The sequence below is a fragment of the Phyllobates terribilis genome, unplaced genomic scaffold (genome assembly GCF_046119375.1).
Source record: "Phyllobates terribilis strain yellow unplaced genomic scaffold, ASM4611937v1 Scaffold_1__5_contigs__length_1240528914, whole genome shotgun sequence".
Taxonomy (NCBI): Eukaryota; Metazoa; Chordata; class Amphibia; order Anura; family Dendrobatidae; genus Phyllobates; species Phyllobates terribilis.
In genome coordinates, this window is record NW_027362761.1 from 583,655,684 (window position 1) to 583,671,257 (window position 15,574).

Below are 15,574 nucleotides of genomic sequence, written 5' to 3' on the forward strand. Positions count from 1 at the left end.
GTAAATGTTCACTCTCACTAAAGTGCTGGATTCACATATACACTTCAGTAGTGCAGTAAAATGTCCTTCATGTGCTGCTTCTAGTAAATGTTCACTCTCACTCCAGTGCTGGATTCACATATACACTTCAGTAGTGCAGTATAATGTCCTTCATGTGCTGCTTCTAGTAAATGTTCACTCTCACTCCAGTGCTGGATTCACATATACACTTCAGTAGTGCAGTATAATGTCCTTCATGTGCTGCTTCTAGTAAATGTTCATTCTCACTCCAGTGCTGGATTCACATATACACTTCAGTAGTGCAGTATAATGTCCTTCATGTGCTGCTTCTAGTAAATGTTCATTCTCACTCCAGTGCTGGATTCACACATACACTTCAGTAGTGCAGTATAATGTCATTCATGTGCTGCTTCTAGTAAATGTTCATTCTCACTCCAGTGCTGGATTCACATATACACTTCAGTAGTGCAGTATAATGTCCTTCATGTGCTGCTTCTAGTAAATGTTCATTCTCACTCCAGTGCTGGATCACATATACACTTCAGTAGTGCAGTATAATCTCCTTCATGTGCTGCTTCTAGTAAATGTTCATTCTCACTCCAGTGCTGGATCACATATACACTTCAGTAGTGCAGTAAAATGTCCTTCATGTGCTGCTTCTAGTAAATGTTCACTCTCACTCCAGTGCTGGATTCACATATACACTTCAGTAGTGCAGTATAATGTCCTTCATGTGCTGCTTCTAGTAAATGTTCATTCTCACTCCAGTGCTGGGTTCACATATACACTTCAGTAGTGCAGTATAATGTCCTTCATGTGCTGCTTCTAGTAAATGTTCATTCTCACTCCAGTACTGGATTCACATATACACTTCAGTAGTGCAGTATAATGTCCTTCATGTGCTGCTTCTAGTAAATGTTCATTCTCACTCCAGTGCTGGATTCACATATACACTTCAGTAGTGCAGTATAATGTCCTTCATGTGCTGCTTCTAGTAAATGTTCACTCTCACCCCAGTGCTGGATTCACACATACACTTTAGTAGTGCAGTATAATGTCATTCATGTGCTGCTTCTAGTAAATGTTCGCTCTCACTCCAGTGCTGGGTTCACATATACACTTCAGTAGTGCAGTATAATGTCCTTCATGTGCTGCTTCTAGTAAATGTTCATTCTCACTCCAGTGCTGGATTCACACATACACTTCAGTAGTGCAGTATAATGTCCTTCATGTGCTGCTTCTAGTAAATGTTCATTCTCACTCCAGTGCTGGATTCACATATACACTTCAGTAGTGCAGTATAATGTCCTTCATGTGCTGCTTCTAGTAAATGTTCATTCTCACTCCAGTGCTGGATTCACATATACACTTCAGTAGTGCAGTATAATGTCCTTCATGTGCTGCTTCTAGTAAATGTTCGCTCTCACTTCAGTACTGGATTCACATATACACTTCAGTAGTGCAGTATAATGTCCTTCATGTGCTGCTTCTAGTAAATGTTCATTCTCACTCCAGTGCTGGATTCACATAATACACTTCAGTAGTGCAGTATAATGTCATTCATGTGCTGCTTCTAGTAAATGTTCGCTCTCACTTCAGTACTGGATTCACATATACACTTCAGTAGTGCAGTATAATGTCCTTCATGTGCTGCTTCTAGTAAATGTTCATTCTCACTCCAGTGCTGGATTCACATATACACTTCAGTAGTGCAGTATAATGTCCTTCATGTGCTGCTTCTAGTAAATGTTCATTCTCACTCCAGTGCTGGATTCACACATACACTTCAGTAGTGCAGTATAATGTCATTCATGTGCTGCTTCTAGTAAATGTTCGCTCTCACTCCAGTGCTGGGTTCACATATACACTTCAGTAGTGCAGTATAATGTCATTCATGTGCTGCTTCTAGTAAATGTTCACTCTCACCCCAGTGCTGGATTCACACATACACTTTAGTAGTGCAGTATAATGTCCTTCATGTGCTGCTTCTAGTAAATGTTCATTCTCACTCCAGTGCTGGATTCACATATACACTTCAGTAGTGCAGTATAATGTCCTTCATGTGCTGCTTCTAGTAAATGTTCATTCTCACTCCAGTGCTGGATTCACATATACACTTCAGTAGTGCAGTATAATGTCCTTCATGTGCTGCTTCTAGTAAATGTTCATTCTCACTCCAGTGCTGGATTCACATATACACTTCAGTAGTGCAGTATAATGTCCTTCATGTGCTGCTTCTAGTAAATGTTCACTCTCACCCCAGTGCTGGATTCACACATACACTTTAGTAGTGCAGTATAATGTCATTCATGTGCTGCTTCTAGTAAATGTTCGCTCTCACTCCAGTGCTGGGTTCACATATACACTTCAGTAGTGCAGTATAATGTCCTTCATGTGCTGCTTCTAGTAAATGTTCATTCTCACTCCAGTGCTGGATTCACACATACACTTCAGTAGTGCAGTATAATGTCCTTCATGTGCTGCTTCTAGTAAATGTTCATTCTCACTCCAGTGCTGGATTCACATATACACTTCAGTAGTGCAGTATAATGTCCTTCATGTGCTGCTTCTAGTAAATGTTCGCTCTCACTTCAGTACTGGGTTCACATATACACTTCAGTAGTGCAGTATAATGTCCTTCATGTGCTGCTTCTAGTAAATGTTCATTCTCACTCCAGTGCTGGATTCACATAATACACTTCAGTAGTGCAGTATAATGTCATTCATGTGCTGCTTCTAGTAAATGTTCGCTCTCACTTCAGTACTGGATTCACATATACACTTCAGTAGTGCAGTATAATGTCCTTCATGTGCTGCTTCTAGTAAATGTTCATTCTCACTCCAGTGCTGGGTTCACATATACACTTCAGTAGTGCAGTATAATGTCCTTCATGTGCTGCTTCTAGTAAATGTTCATTCTCACTCCAGTACTGGATTCACATATACACTTCAGTAGTGCAGTATAATGTCATTCATGTGCTGCTTCTAGTAAATGTTCATTCTCACTCCAGTGCTGGATTCACATATACACTTCAGTAGTGCAGTATAATGTCCTTCATGTGCTGCTTCTAGTAAATGTTCATTCTCACTCCAGTGCTGGATTCACATATACACTTCAGTAGTGCAGTATAATGTCCTTCATGTGCTGCTTCTAGTAAATGTTCACTCTCACCCCAGTGCTGGATTCACACATACACTTTAGTAGTGCAGTATAATGTCATTCATGTGCTGCTTCTAGTAAATGTTCGCTCTCACTCCAGTGCTGGGTTCACATATACACTTCAGTAGTGCAGTATAATGTCCTTCATGTGCTGCTTCTAGTAAATGTTCATTCTCACTCCAGTGCTGGATTCACACATACACTTCAGTAGTGCAGTATAATGTCCTTCATGTGCTGCTTCTAGTAAATGTTCATTCTCACTCCAGTGCTGGATTCACATATACACTTCAGTAGTGCAGTATAATGTCCTTCATGTGCTGCTTCTAGTAAATGTTCATTCTCACTCCAGTGCTGGATTCACATATACACTTCAGTAGTGCAGTATAATGTCCTTCATGTGCTGCTTCTAGTAAATGTTCGCTCTCACTTCAGTACTGGATTCACATATACACTTCAGTAGTGCAGTATAATGTCCTTCATGTGCTGCTTCTAGTAAATGTTCATTCTCACTCCAGTGCTGGATTCACATAATACACTTCAGTAGTGCAGTATAATGTCATTCATGTGCTGCTTCTAGTAAATGTTCGCTCTCACTTCAGTACTGGATTCACATATACACTTCAGTAGTGCAGTATAATGTCATTCATGTGCTGCTTCTAGTAAATGTTCGCTCTCACTTCAGTACTGGATTCACATATACACTTCAGTAGTGCAGTATAATGTCCTTCATGTGCTGCTTCTAGTAAATGTTCATTCTCACTCCAGTGCTGGATTCACATATACACTTCAGTAGTGCAGTATAATGTCCTTCATGTGCTGCTTCTAGTAAATGTTCATTCTCACCCCAGTGCTGGATTCACACATACACTTCAGTAGTGCAGTATAATGTCATTCATGTGCTGCTTCTAGTAAATGTTCGCTCTCACTCCAGTGCTGGGTTCACATATACACTTCAGTAGTGCAGTATAATGTCATTCATGTGCTGCTTCTAGTAAATGTTCACTCTCACCCCAGTGCTGGATTCACACATACACTTTAGTAGTGCAGTATAATGTCATTCATGTGCTGCTTCTAGTAAATGTTCATTCTCACTCCAGTGCTGGGTTCACATATACACTTCAGTAGTGCAGTATAATGTCCTTCATGTGCTGCTTCTAGTAAATGTTCATTCTCACTCCAGTGCTGGATTCACATATACACTTCAGTAGTGCAGTATAATGTCCTTCATGTGCTGCTTCTAGTAAATGTTCATTCTCACTCCAGTGCTGGATTCACATATACACTTCAGTAGTGCAGTATAATGTCCTTCATGTGCTGCTTCTAGTAAATGTTCACTCTCACCCCAGTGCTGGATTCACACATACACTTTAGTAGTGCAGTATAATGTCATTCATGTGCTGCTTCTAGTAAATGTTCGCTCTCACTCCAGTGCTGGGTTCACATATACACTTCAGTAGTGCAGTATAATGTCCTTCATGTGCTGCTTCTAGTAAATGTTCATTCTCCCTCCAGTGCTGGATTCACACATACACTTCAGTAGTGCAGTATAATGTCCTTCATGTGCTGCTTCTAGTAAATGTTCGCTCTCACTCCAGTGCTGGATTCACACATACACTTCAGTAGTGCAGTATAATGTCATTCATGTGCTGCTTCTAGTAAATGTTCATTCTCACTCCAGTGCTGGATTCACACATACACTTTAGTAGTGCAGTATAATGTCCTTCATGTGCTGCTTCTAGTAAATGTTCATTCTCACTCCAGTGCTGGATTCACATATACACTTCAGTAGTGCAGTATAATGTCCTTCATGTGCTGCTTCTAGTAAATGTTCGCTCTCACTCCAGTGCTGGATTCACACATACACTTCAGTAGTGCAGTATAATGTCATTCATGTGCTGCTTCTAGTAAATGTTCGCTCTCACTCCAGTGCTGGATTCACACATACACTTCAGTAGTGCAGTATAATGTCATTCATGTGCTGCTTCTAGTAAATGTTCATTCTCACTCCAGTGCTGGATTCACACATACACTTTAGTAGTGCAGTATAATGTCCTTCATGTGCTGCTTCTAGTAAATATTCGCTCTCACTCCAGTGCTGGATTCACATATACACTTCAGTAGTGCAGTATAATGTCCTTCATGTGCTGCTTCTAGTAAATGTTCATTCTCACTCCAGTGCTGGATTCACATATACACTTCAGTAGTGCAGTATAATGTCCTTCATGTGCTGCTTCTAGTAAATGTTCGCTCTCACTCCAGTGCTGGATTCACATATACACTTCAGTAGTGCAGTATAATGTCCTTCATGTGCTGCTTCTAGTAAATGTTCATTCTCACTCCAGTGCTGGATTCACACATACACTTCAGTAGTGCAGTATAATGTCCTTCATGTGCTGCTTCTAGTAAATGTTCATTCTCACTCCAGTGCTGGATTCACACATACACTTCAGTAGTGCAGTATAATGTCCTTCATGTGCTGCTTCTAGTAAATGTTCACTCTCACCCCAGTGCTGCACAGCACTGTAGTGTAATGTCATCCATGCTGCAGATTCTGGTAAGTGTTTTCTTTTACCCCAGTGCTGGGTTCACATATACACTTCAGTAGTGCAGTATAATGTCTTTCATGTGCTGCTTCTAGTAAATGTTCACTCTCACCCCAGTGCTGCACAGCACTGTAGTGTAATGTCATCCATGCTGCAGATTCTGGTAAGTGTTTTCTTTTACCCCAGTGCTGGATTCACAGCTATGTTGCTCAGTCCTGCTGTATAATGTCCTCCATGCTGCCAAATTTCTTGTAAGTGCTTATTTCTTTCCCACAGCTTGATTCACAACTACACTAATCAGTACTTCTGTGTAATTACCTACATGCTGCTGCTGTGTAGTAGGTGTTTTACCTCATCCTAGGACTGGATTTGCAGCTACAATGCTCAGTACTGCAGTATAATATCTTCCAAGTTGTTGCTTCTAGTAAGTGTTCTCTCTCGTCCAAGTGATGGATTTACAGCTACACTGCTCAGTACTTCTGTATGTTGTTCTATAAGCTGCTGCTGCTTCTGAACATGTGCTACATAGAGACACAAGAGCAGGAATCCCTCATGTCTGTGTGTGCTGGGCATGTGTACTAACCTGTGCTTGTGCTCTCTGGTGGCAGCATACGGTGTCCAGGTGCTGAATGTGGATGACCTGGTGCAGGAGTCTATAAAAGCCTATAGTGAGAATGAACTGGAAGAAGAGGTCAAGGTTCCTGCAACGAATCCTGAAGAAGATGGGGACAATAAGGTAAAGCCCACGGCGGACGGAAAAGCACATATTTGCCTTCTGTTACAGATGTAATAGACCTGTGCCAATAGGGTAGGGTGAATGTGCCATCCAGATAAGATTTCACCCATTAACGCCTCATGACTAATATATCCTTCATGGAGCGGTCTCAGGATCAGAGCCTGCGCCACTCTCGGAAATGCCTCAAAAAGCTGCGATCGGAGATGAGCTCGCCACCTCCCTGCGACATGATTGCGGGGAACCGATGGTTTGCCATTGCAGCTGGGTGCCTTCTGAATACCCCCACATCTTTCATATCGAAACTGTGGCTGAACTTTAAAGGCCATGATCTATATACACTGGATCGTTAAAGTCCTCCCAAAAAAAAGAGGGGAAAAAAAGTGCTTTTTTTGCCACTCAATTGCCATCCTCCAAGCTTATTTTGGAGGCCTGCAGGCACTGATACAACAGACAAACAGTGTCAGTTTGCGCAGAATCGTTCTCATCCCTTTCCTGTGTGCAGCGGCCGCTCACTGCACACCGGATCACACAGCAACAGGAGGCCGATGCTGACAGGAGAGGGAGATAGGAGCACACACACACTGACACTGCAAGGGCCAAGAGTACACACAGTGTCAGTGTGTTCACGCTCTCCCTCTCCTTTCAGCACTAACCACCCGCTACTTTCTGATCCTGTGTGCAGTGAGCGGCCGATGCACAAAAAAGAGGGATAGGAACGCTTCTCCATGCACTGACACTGTGTGAGCCCAGCCCCTGCAGTGTCAGTGTGTTCACGCTCTCATCCTCCTCTACTTTCAGCACCGACTGCCCACTACTCTCTGATCCTGTGTGCAGTGAGTGCCCGCTACACACAAAAGAGAGATGGGTACAGTCCCACACGCACTGACAACGTGTGGGCTCTTGGCCCCTACAGAGTCAGTGTGTGTGCTGTCTCATCTCCTTCTAATGTCAGCATCAGCCATCTGCTGTTGTGTGATCCTGTCTGCAGCAAGCGGCCACTACACACAGGAGAGGGATGAGAAGGCTCGTACACGCACTGACACTGTGTCTGCTCTCGGCCCCTGCAGTGTCAGTGTGTGCGCTTTTATCTCCCTCTCCTGTCAGCATCGGCCGTCCACTGCTGTGGGATCCTGTCTGCAACGAGCGGCCGTTACACACAGGAGAGAGGAGAGAACCCTCCTGCATGCACTGACACTGTGTGTGCTCTTGGGCCTGCAGTGTCAGTGTGTGCGCTTTTATCTCCCTCTCCTGTCAGCTTCGGCCATCCACTGCTGTGTGATCCTGTCTGCAGCAAGCGTCCGTTACACACAGGAGAGGGATGAGAAGGCTCGTGCACGCACTGACACTGTGTCTGCTCTCAGCCCCTGCAGTGTCAGTGTGTGGGCGCCGTTATCTCCCTCTCCTGTCAGCTTCGGCCGTCCACTGCTGTGTGATCCTGTCTGCAGCGAGCGGCCGTTACACACAGGAGAGGGATGAGAAGGCTGGTGCACGCACTGACACTGTGTGTGCTCTCGGCCCCTGCAGTGTCAGTGTGTGGGCGCCGTTATCTCCCTCTCCTGTCAGCATCGGCCGTCCACTGCTGTGTGATCCTGTGTGCAGCGAGCGGTCGTTACACACAGGAGAGGGACGAGAAGGCTCGTGCATGCACTGACACTGTGTGTGCTCTCGGCCCCTGCAGTGTCAGTGTGTGGGCGCCGTTATCTCCCTCTCCTGTCAGCTTCGGCCGTCCACTGCTGTGTGATCCTGTCTGCAGCGAGCGGCCGTTACACACAGGAGAGGGATGAGAAGGCTGGTGCACGCACTGACACTGTGTGTGCTCTCGGCCCCTGCAGTGTCAGTGTGTGGGCGCCGTTATCTCCCTCTCCTGTCAGCATCGGCCGTCCACTGCTGTGTGATCCTGTGTGCAGCGAGCGGCCGTTACACACAGGAGAGGGATGAGAAGGCTCGTGCACGCACTGACACTGTGTGTGCTCTCGGCCCCTGCAGTGTCATTGTGTGGGCGCCGTTATCTCCCTCTCCTGTCAGCATCGGCCGTCCATTGCTGTGTGATCCTGTGTGCAGCGAGCGGCCGTTACACACAGGAGAGGGATGAGAAGGCTCGTGCACGCACTGACACTGTGTGTGCTCTCGGCCCCTGCAGTGTCAGTGTGTGGGCGCCGTTATCTCCCTCTCCTGTCAGCTTCGTCCGTCCACTGCTGTGTGATCCTGTGTGCAGCGAGCGGCCGTTACTCACAGGAGAGGGATGAGAAGGCTCGTGCACGCACTGACACTGTGTGTGCTCTCGGCCCCTGCACTGACACTGTGTGTGCTCTCAGCCCCTGCAGTGTCAGTGTGTGTGCTCTTGGCCCCTGCAGTGTCAGTGTGTGTGCTCTCGGCCCCTGCAGTGTCAGTTGTGTGCTCTCGGCCCCTGCAGTGTCAGTTGTGTGCTCTCGGCCCCTGCAGTGTCAGTGTGTGTGCTCTCGGCCCCTGCAGTGTCAGTGCATGCAGAGCTGGGGATTTAGGTCAGGCAGCACTCCAAGGCGTGCACTGTCAATCACCATAGGGGCAGGTACGGATTATGGTTATTGAGGGGGTTGGGTGGAACGTTGAGCCCTTGACCACTCCAATAGCCCCCTCATCTACAAATCTAATAAACCTGTTCTTCATATAAAACAAAATTTACTAAAATCCACAGAACAGAGAGGATTTTTTACAGAGAGGATTTTGTAGCCGCGGTATTAGCACAGTGCAGACTCCCTGCAGCAGCCTCACATACAGGGCTATGTTCACACCTTCATGTCGCTCTACCAGTATAATCCATGGACAGAAAGCGTGAGATGTCATCATCTAATGCACAATGGAGTCCGCTCGCCCGGATCCGGTCAAAGAAGCCGCAGTAACTCAGATGAGGAACAAGGGAAGGATGATTAAGACTTAAACGTCGAAATGCGTAGGTCCTGATCCTTGTAGTGCACCATATGGACAATTGGTGTGGAGCAATGTTTTAATGGGCACAGTAAAATCTATGTTTTATTTCAACAAACTAGCCTGTTACGCTCGATCATCCTTCCCTTTTTCTTCAGATGTCATCATCTGTTCTATTAAAATAAGGGACAGTTCACACAATTGCATATCGGGGGGATTCATACTGCGGCGGTACTTTCCCTGAGGCCATATTCAGACAAACCAGCCGATACCTGTGACCGGACGCTAAACGTGACGTCTTTTATATTTATTTTATCTCAAACAGGTGACGGAGAATTTTACTTCTGCTCCAGATGAACTCGAAACACAGTCCTCTGAAAGTATTAATGCAGCTAAAAGTAAGTGACCCCCTGAGATGATCGCCTTACCTACAATATTGTACATGTGACTTTACTCGTCCTGTCTAGTAGTGGACAACCCTTTTTAAAGTTATGTTCACACATTCAGGATTTGCCGCTGATTCGCAGTAAAATCCTGCAAGTTCTGCAAGTAACTCATGGAAATTCTTTGCAGATTTGTCACAAATTTGTGACCAAACCCACACCACAAATTTTTTGCAACTTGGTTTCCTGGACCCCTGGGTTTGAAAAGAATGCCCAAAAAACCTTTATGAAACACATGAGAATACTCGTGACATAAGGACTCCTGTCCACATTGCAGAAAGCGGTGCTGCACTTTGTGCTCACAGTTCAAGTACAGAGGCAGCACGGTAATACCTCTAATTAATGCCTTTCAGAGACTGACGACCCTTCTCAGCCGCAGACCCTGACGTCACCGGGAGAACACGCAGAACCAAAGGAAAGAACGGTAGCGTACAGCGAGTGTCAGAGCAAATGACAGGAAAAGAGTTTTTTTCCAAAGAGTCAAACAAAAGTTTAATTTGCTCAAAATAGGTTTTCAGTTCACTCAGTTTTAGTCTCTGGGGAGAAGACAGAAGCGGTTCATTAGCTCGTCTGTCTTCTCCTTTGCCGACTATGTAATGCTCAATAAACTCCATGTAGCAAACAGAAGCTTCAGCACTGTCTATGTGCCTGTAGGACCTAGCGATCAGCATCGGCACTGCCTGTGTGCCTGTAGGATCTAGCGATCAACATCGGCACTGCCTATGTGCCTGTAGAACCTAGCGATCAACATCGGCACTGCCTATGTGCCTGTAGGATCTGGCGATCAGCTTTGGCACTGTCTATGTGCCAAGACATAGCAATTAGCATCGGCACTGCCTATGTGCCTGTAGAACCTAGCGATCAACATAGGCACTGCCTATGTGCCATGTAGGACCTAGCGATCAGCATCAGCACTGCCTATGTGCCTGTAGGACCTAGCGATCAGCTTTGGCACTGTCTATGTGCCAAGACATAGCAATTAGCATCGGCACTGCCTATGTGCCTGTAGGACCTAGCAATCAGCATCGGCACTGCCTATGTGCATGTAGGACCTAGCGATCAGCATCAGCACTGCCTATGTTCCTGTAGGACCTGGCGATCAGCATCAGCACTGCCTATGTTCCTGTAGGACCTAGCAATCAGCATCAGCACTGCCTATGTACCTGTTGGACCTGGTGATCAGCATTGGCACTGCCTATGTGCCTGTAGGACCCAACGATCCCATGATCGCTGGGTCTCTGCGGGGCGTAACAGAGCTTCTGGGTCCTAGCAGATCCAGATCTACCAAAGAGACCATGCACAGCAGGGAGCGGCTTTGCCTTTTTTACGGGGCTCCTATGGATGCAGGTTACAGTGGGAAAAAAATGAAGAAAAAAGATCTTTTATGATTACTTAAGGTACAAATTATATGTATATAAAAAAATAGAACCATGTACAAAACATCTGCAAAAAAAAAGTAATAAAAAAGTCCCCACTTCAAAATAAATATATATTATTTTATACTCTTTATTACATACATTTATAAAAAATTATTCGGCATCCACGCGGCTGTAATATCCGGGAGAGTTAATTCGACAGGCTGCTTGGTGTGAAACGTGAACGGTAAAAAATACAAATGAAAGCCTAAACCAAAAATTGCACCTTTTTCGTATTTGATGTTGATATTATTGTGTTATTGTCTTTTTTAATGTTTGTAATCTTTTTTCAAAAAAATTAAAAAAAAAAATATTAACAATAATAATTAAATATAAAACAGAGCCGAAAAAAAAAAAAAATTCCCATATAAAACAAAGCCTCAATGTAAAAAAAAAATATTTATATCTATGGCTGCTGAAAAGAGGAGAGGGAAAAAACATACAAAACTGGCCGGTCAGTAAGGCCCATTCAGACCTGGCCACTAACGGGTTAAACCTGCGCCATGTTTATGCTGCATCTATACAAGAATCCCCAGTCATGGATTGTGATGTGGATTTATTTCGCTTTTACGCTATTCGTGACCCCTGAAAAACAGAACTCCCTTCTAAACTCTCCATAGTGGGGGGTGCACATAATTACTACAGAATTGTGCGTTTCTCCTTGGCCGTCCTGTTATTCACATTATTATCTTTTCCTGTAGCTCTCCCGGCGGGCTCAGCTCGGACGGATGACGGAGAAACAGTTGAGAAAAGGAAATCCGGTGCCGGATGAGCTGATGGTTGTGATCCTGGTCGAGGCCATCAAGTAAGAACGATGTTTTTGTAATTCCCAGTTTAAAGCCTTATTAAGGTCCTTGTCCAGGACCTATCTTTGGATAACAGATCGGTGGAAGGTGCGACACCCGCCTCCTCACCGATCAGCTGTTTGCACGGGGTATGAAGTCAGAATGGCACAGCGCCACACACTGTGTAGTGGCTGTCCTTGTTACGACAGGTCATCTCCTATTGAAGTGAATGTATCGGAGCTGCAGTACCGAGTACGGCCACCACACAGTGTACGGAGCTTTGCCGTTCTTGCTCTATATACCGTGTAGTGGCCGTTCTCAGAACTGCAACTCGTCTCCTATTGTAGTTGAATGAGATTGGAGCTGTAGGACTGAGAACGGCCACCGTGCTGTGTACGGAACCGTGCTATTCTGGCTCTATACGCTACGTAGTGGCCGTTCTCAGTACTGCAACTCGTCTCCTATTGAAGTTGAATGAGATCGGAGCTGCAGTACTGAGAACTGCCACCACGCGGTGTATGAAGCCGTGCTATTCTGGCTATATATACCGTGTAGTGGCCTTTCTCAGTACTGCAACTCGTCTCCTATTGAAGTTGAATGAGATCGGAGCTGCAGTACTGAGAACTGCCACCACGCGGTGTATGAAGCCGTGCTATTCCGGCTATATATACCGTGTAGTGGCCGGTCTCAGTACTGCAACTCATCTCCTATTGAAGTTGAATGAGATCAGAGCTGCAGTACTGAGAACGGCCACCACGCAGTGTAGAGAGCTGTGCTGTTCTAGCTCTATATACCGTGTAGTGGCCGGTCTCAGTACTGCAGCCAATATAATAGGATCCTATGGATAGTAAATCAACATCTTAGTCCTGGAAAATCCCTTTAATCTTCTTACCTTTTGGCCGCCACCTCAAGGGGCAGCAGAGGAGTTCACGGAGTGCAAGGTATAGTCAGTATGCAGTGAGGTCCTCCTAGTTGTGGCGGCTGAATGCTAGGATTGTATGATGTAAATCTATGTGTATCAGGCAATAAAAACTCTCTGACTTTGATAAAGGTATAATATTAAAACATCAGTTATTACTTATTGACAACACTTACTTTAAAGGGTTAGAAAAACATGGCTGCCTTCTTACAAAAACAGCGCCACCCTTGTGTACAGGTTGGGTCTGATATTGCAGCTCCATTGAATATGAATAGCGCAGAGCTTCAATACCGCACACAACCTGTTGACATGTGGAGGCGCTGTTTTTGGAAGAAGACAGCTATGTTTGATGACGGGTTCACAAGATCACTCCTCCAGTGGAAAATGCACCTCATAGATAAGTGGATTTCTCAGAATCTCATCTGACGTTTCATCGCTCGTCTCCTGAGAATTTAGAGAGCAGAACAATCGCCTCGAGGTTCACGTGAGGACGTTATCTCATCAGGTCGGGGTCATATACCGCCTGATACAACTGTAACCGTATGGGCTAAGGCTTTCTTCATGCACACGTTAGAAAAACACATCCGGAGTGTGAACAGGACCCTTGGGGAGCTGAGTCCCTAAAGGCCCCTCATCGCTTTTGATTTTTTTTCTTTCACCTTTCAGGAGCTATAACTTTTTTTTATTTTTCAGTCCATACAGTTGTATCAGGGCTTGTTTTTTGCGGTGCGTAACTTAGTTTTTATCATCACCTTTAGGGGTCCATTCACTTTCTGATCTCTTTTTTTTTTTTTTTTTTCAATTTTTTAGGGAGGCAAAGTGGCGTATTTCCGCATATGGTGATGCCAAAAGTATTTATATATATATATATATATATATATATATATATATATATAATATTATATTATATTATATTATATTATATTTAATATGTGTGGGTTTTTTTTTTCAGAATTTGTTTTGTCCCCCAAGAGATCATAAAAGATCTTGGGGAGGGAGGGGGGACATTGCATTATTATATATATTTGTAAGGTTTCCACTGTAACTGGAACATCCAGAGGAGCCCCAGTTACAGGGGAAAATTGCTCCCTTTAGTGACAAAACTCTCTGACGGAGCTGATCTAGGTCTGCTAATCACTTGATTGCCAGGTATGAAGGAAGCATCAGTAGTACCAGGGTTTCTGTTTGTTACATCACTGTACGCTATGTATCCAACAAAAGAGAAGACTGACGGTAATAAACCACTTCTGTCTTCTGCCCACTGTCTGCAGCTGTGTCTTAACTCCCAAGTTTAGAATGAAAGCAATGACCAGAAGTAAAAAATTAAGCAAAATTTATTAGAATTGAGCAAAAAGTTTTGCAGGACCCCGGTCCAGTGGCCCTATTGGTAGTCCGTGGTTGCCGGACCTTTAACATCCCCAGCTCCTCTTCTGATTAGCAGGCTCGGCACAATTTCACGCGTGCAACACGCCATGGCAATGACGTCACACTGGACCTACTACTCAGAAGAGGTGCCATGGAGGCCAGCAGGTAGTCGAACGTTCACAGGGCTCTGGTCCTGCAGCCCCGGACTACCAGCATGGCTACTGAACCAAGGTCTAAGATCTCATCTTGCTGCTCCGGTCATGTGATGGACAGGGCCGGACTGTGGGGGTAACAAGCCGCACACCCTCGTATCCATCACATGATTATGTACACTTACAGACGTCTCCCAGCAAACGCAGGATGGATCCTGGATGGATTTCCAGCGACTGTGAATCAGGCGAAGCTGCTTGAAAAATCTCTGACCGGAGACGATCCAGAGAAAAACGCTGCAAAAAGCAAGAAAACTAAAGCATCGGCCTTAGTGGAAGATCCGGCAGCGTCTGCGGAGCCTCCGGCACCTTCTCCAGGACTGGACTTCATCGCCTTCATAGAGGTGTCCGACACTGCGGTGTTACAGCGCGCCGCCACCGCAATGACGGGTAAGAGGTGACTGTGGCTATTCGGCACTACAAACACCAGCATGCCCTGCTCTCTGAGTGATAGAAGTAGTTATGATCTTATCCAAGGGCTTAATTGCAATGCCAGCAACAAGGGGGGGCGCTGCTTCTGCTAACGAAAAAAACAGACCCTTCTCTCAGAAAGCCCCCTTTAAATTGACGACTGGAATTTACAGATAAATAAGCTATAAAATCCCTATATTATTATTATCCACAGGTGGAAGCAGTGCGGGTGCAGGAGACGTCCCTTCTATTAACCAGATACCGCACAGGTAGGTGCCTCAGACCAGAGTATCATTTGTCACCCTGAAGACAGCGGAGCAGAATCAGCTGCGTTACACAGCCGGCATCAGCGAGCGCCGATCGCTGCTGTTCAACCGTTTGGATGCTGCTCTCAATCTCCGAAAGTGACACGTAAACGGTTAAAAATGGTATGAGAAGGTGCATTTATGTGCTGCGACACAATTACCAGGGTGCTGGGGGCTACTGAGAACCTAAATAGTATTTTTTTTTTTTTTAATCATAAACTCTACTCTATTCTCAATCCAAAAATAAATTAAAAAAAAGTGTATTTGGTATAAAAAAAATCAAACAAAATATTAAATTAATCCATACCGTAAACATCATAAAGAAAAAAAAATGGAAAGCCAAAATTGCCGGTTTTGGGTTACCGTACATACCCAAAAT

At 44.9% G+C, this 15,574-nt stretch overlaps 1 protein-coding gene across 2 annotated transcripts in view; it reads left to right on the plus strand.

Moving 5' to 3' along the window:
* Positions 1 to 15,574, plus strand: part of SPEF2 (sperm flagellar 2) — a 158,622-nt gene that overhangs the window by 54,012 nt on the left and 89,036 nt on the right. For both annotated transcript variants that reach the window (XM_073681592.1, XM_073681589.1), the window contains 6 exons: positions 6,312 to 6,439; positions 9,669 to 9,741; positions 10,140 to 10,210; positions 11,903 to 12,006; positions 14,610 to 14,869; positions 15,105 to 15,159. In XM_073681592.1, the coding sequence (XP_073537693.1) occupies positions 6,312 to 6,439; positions 9,669 to 9,741; positions 10,140 to 10,210; positions 11,903 to 12,006; positions 14,610 to 14,869; positions 15,105 to 15,159 (691 nt within the window). The remainder of the gene's footprint in view (positions 1 to 6,311; positions 6,440 to 9,668; positions 9,742 to 10,139; positions 10,211 to 11,902; positions 12,007 to 14,609; positions 14,870 to 15,104; positions 15,160 to 15,574) is intronic.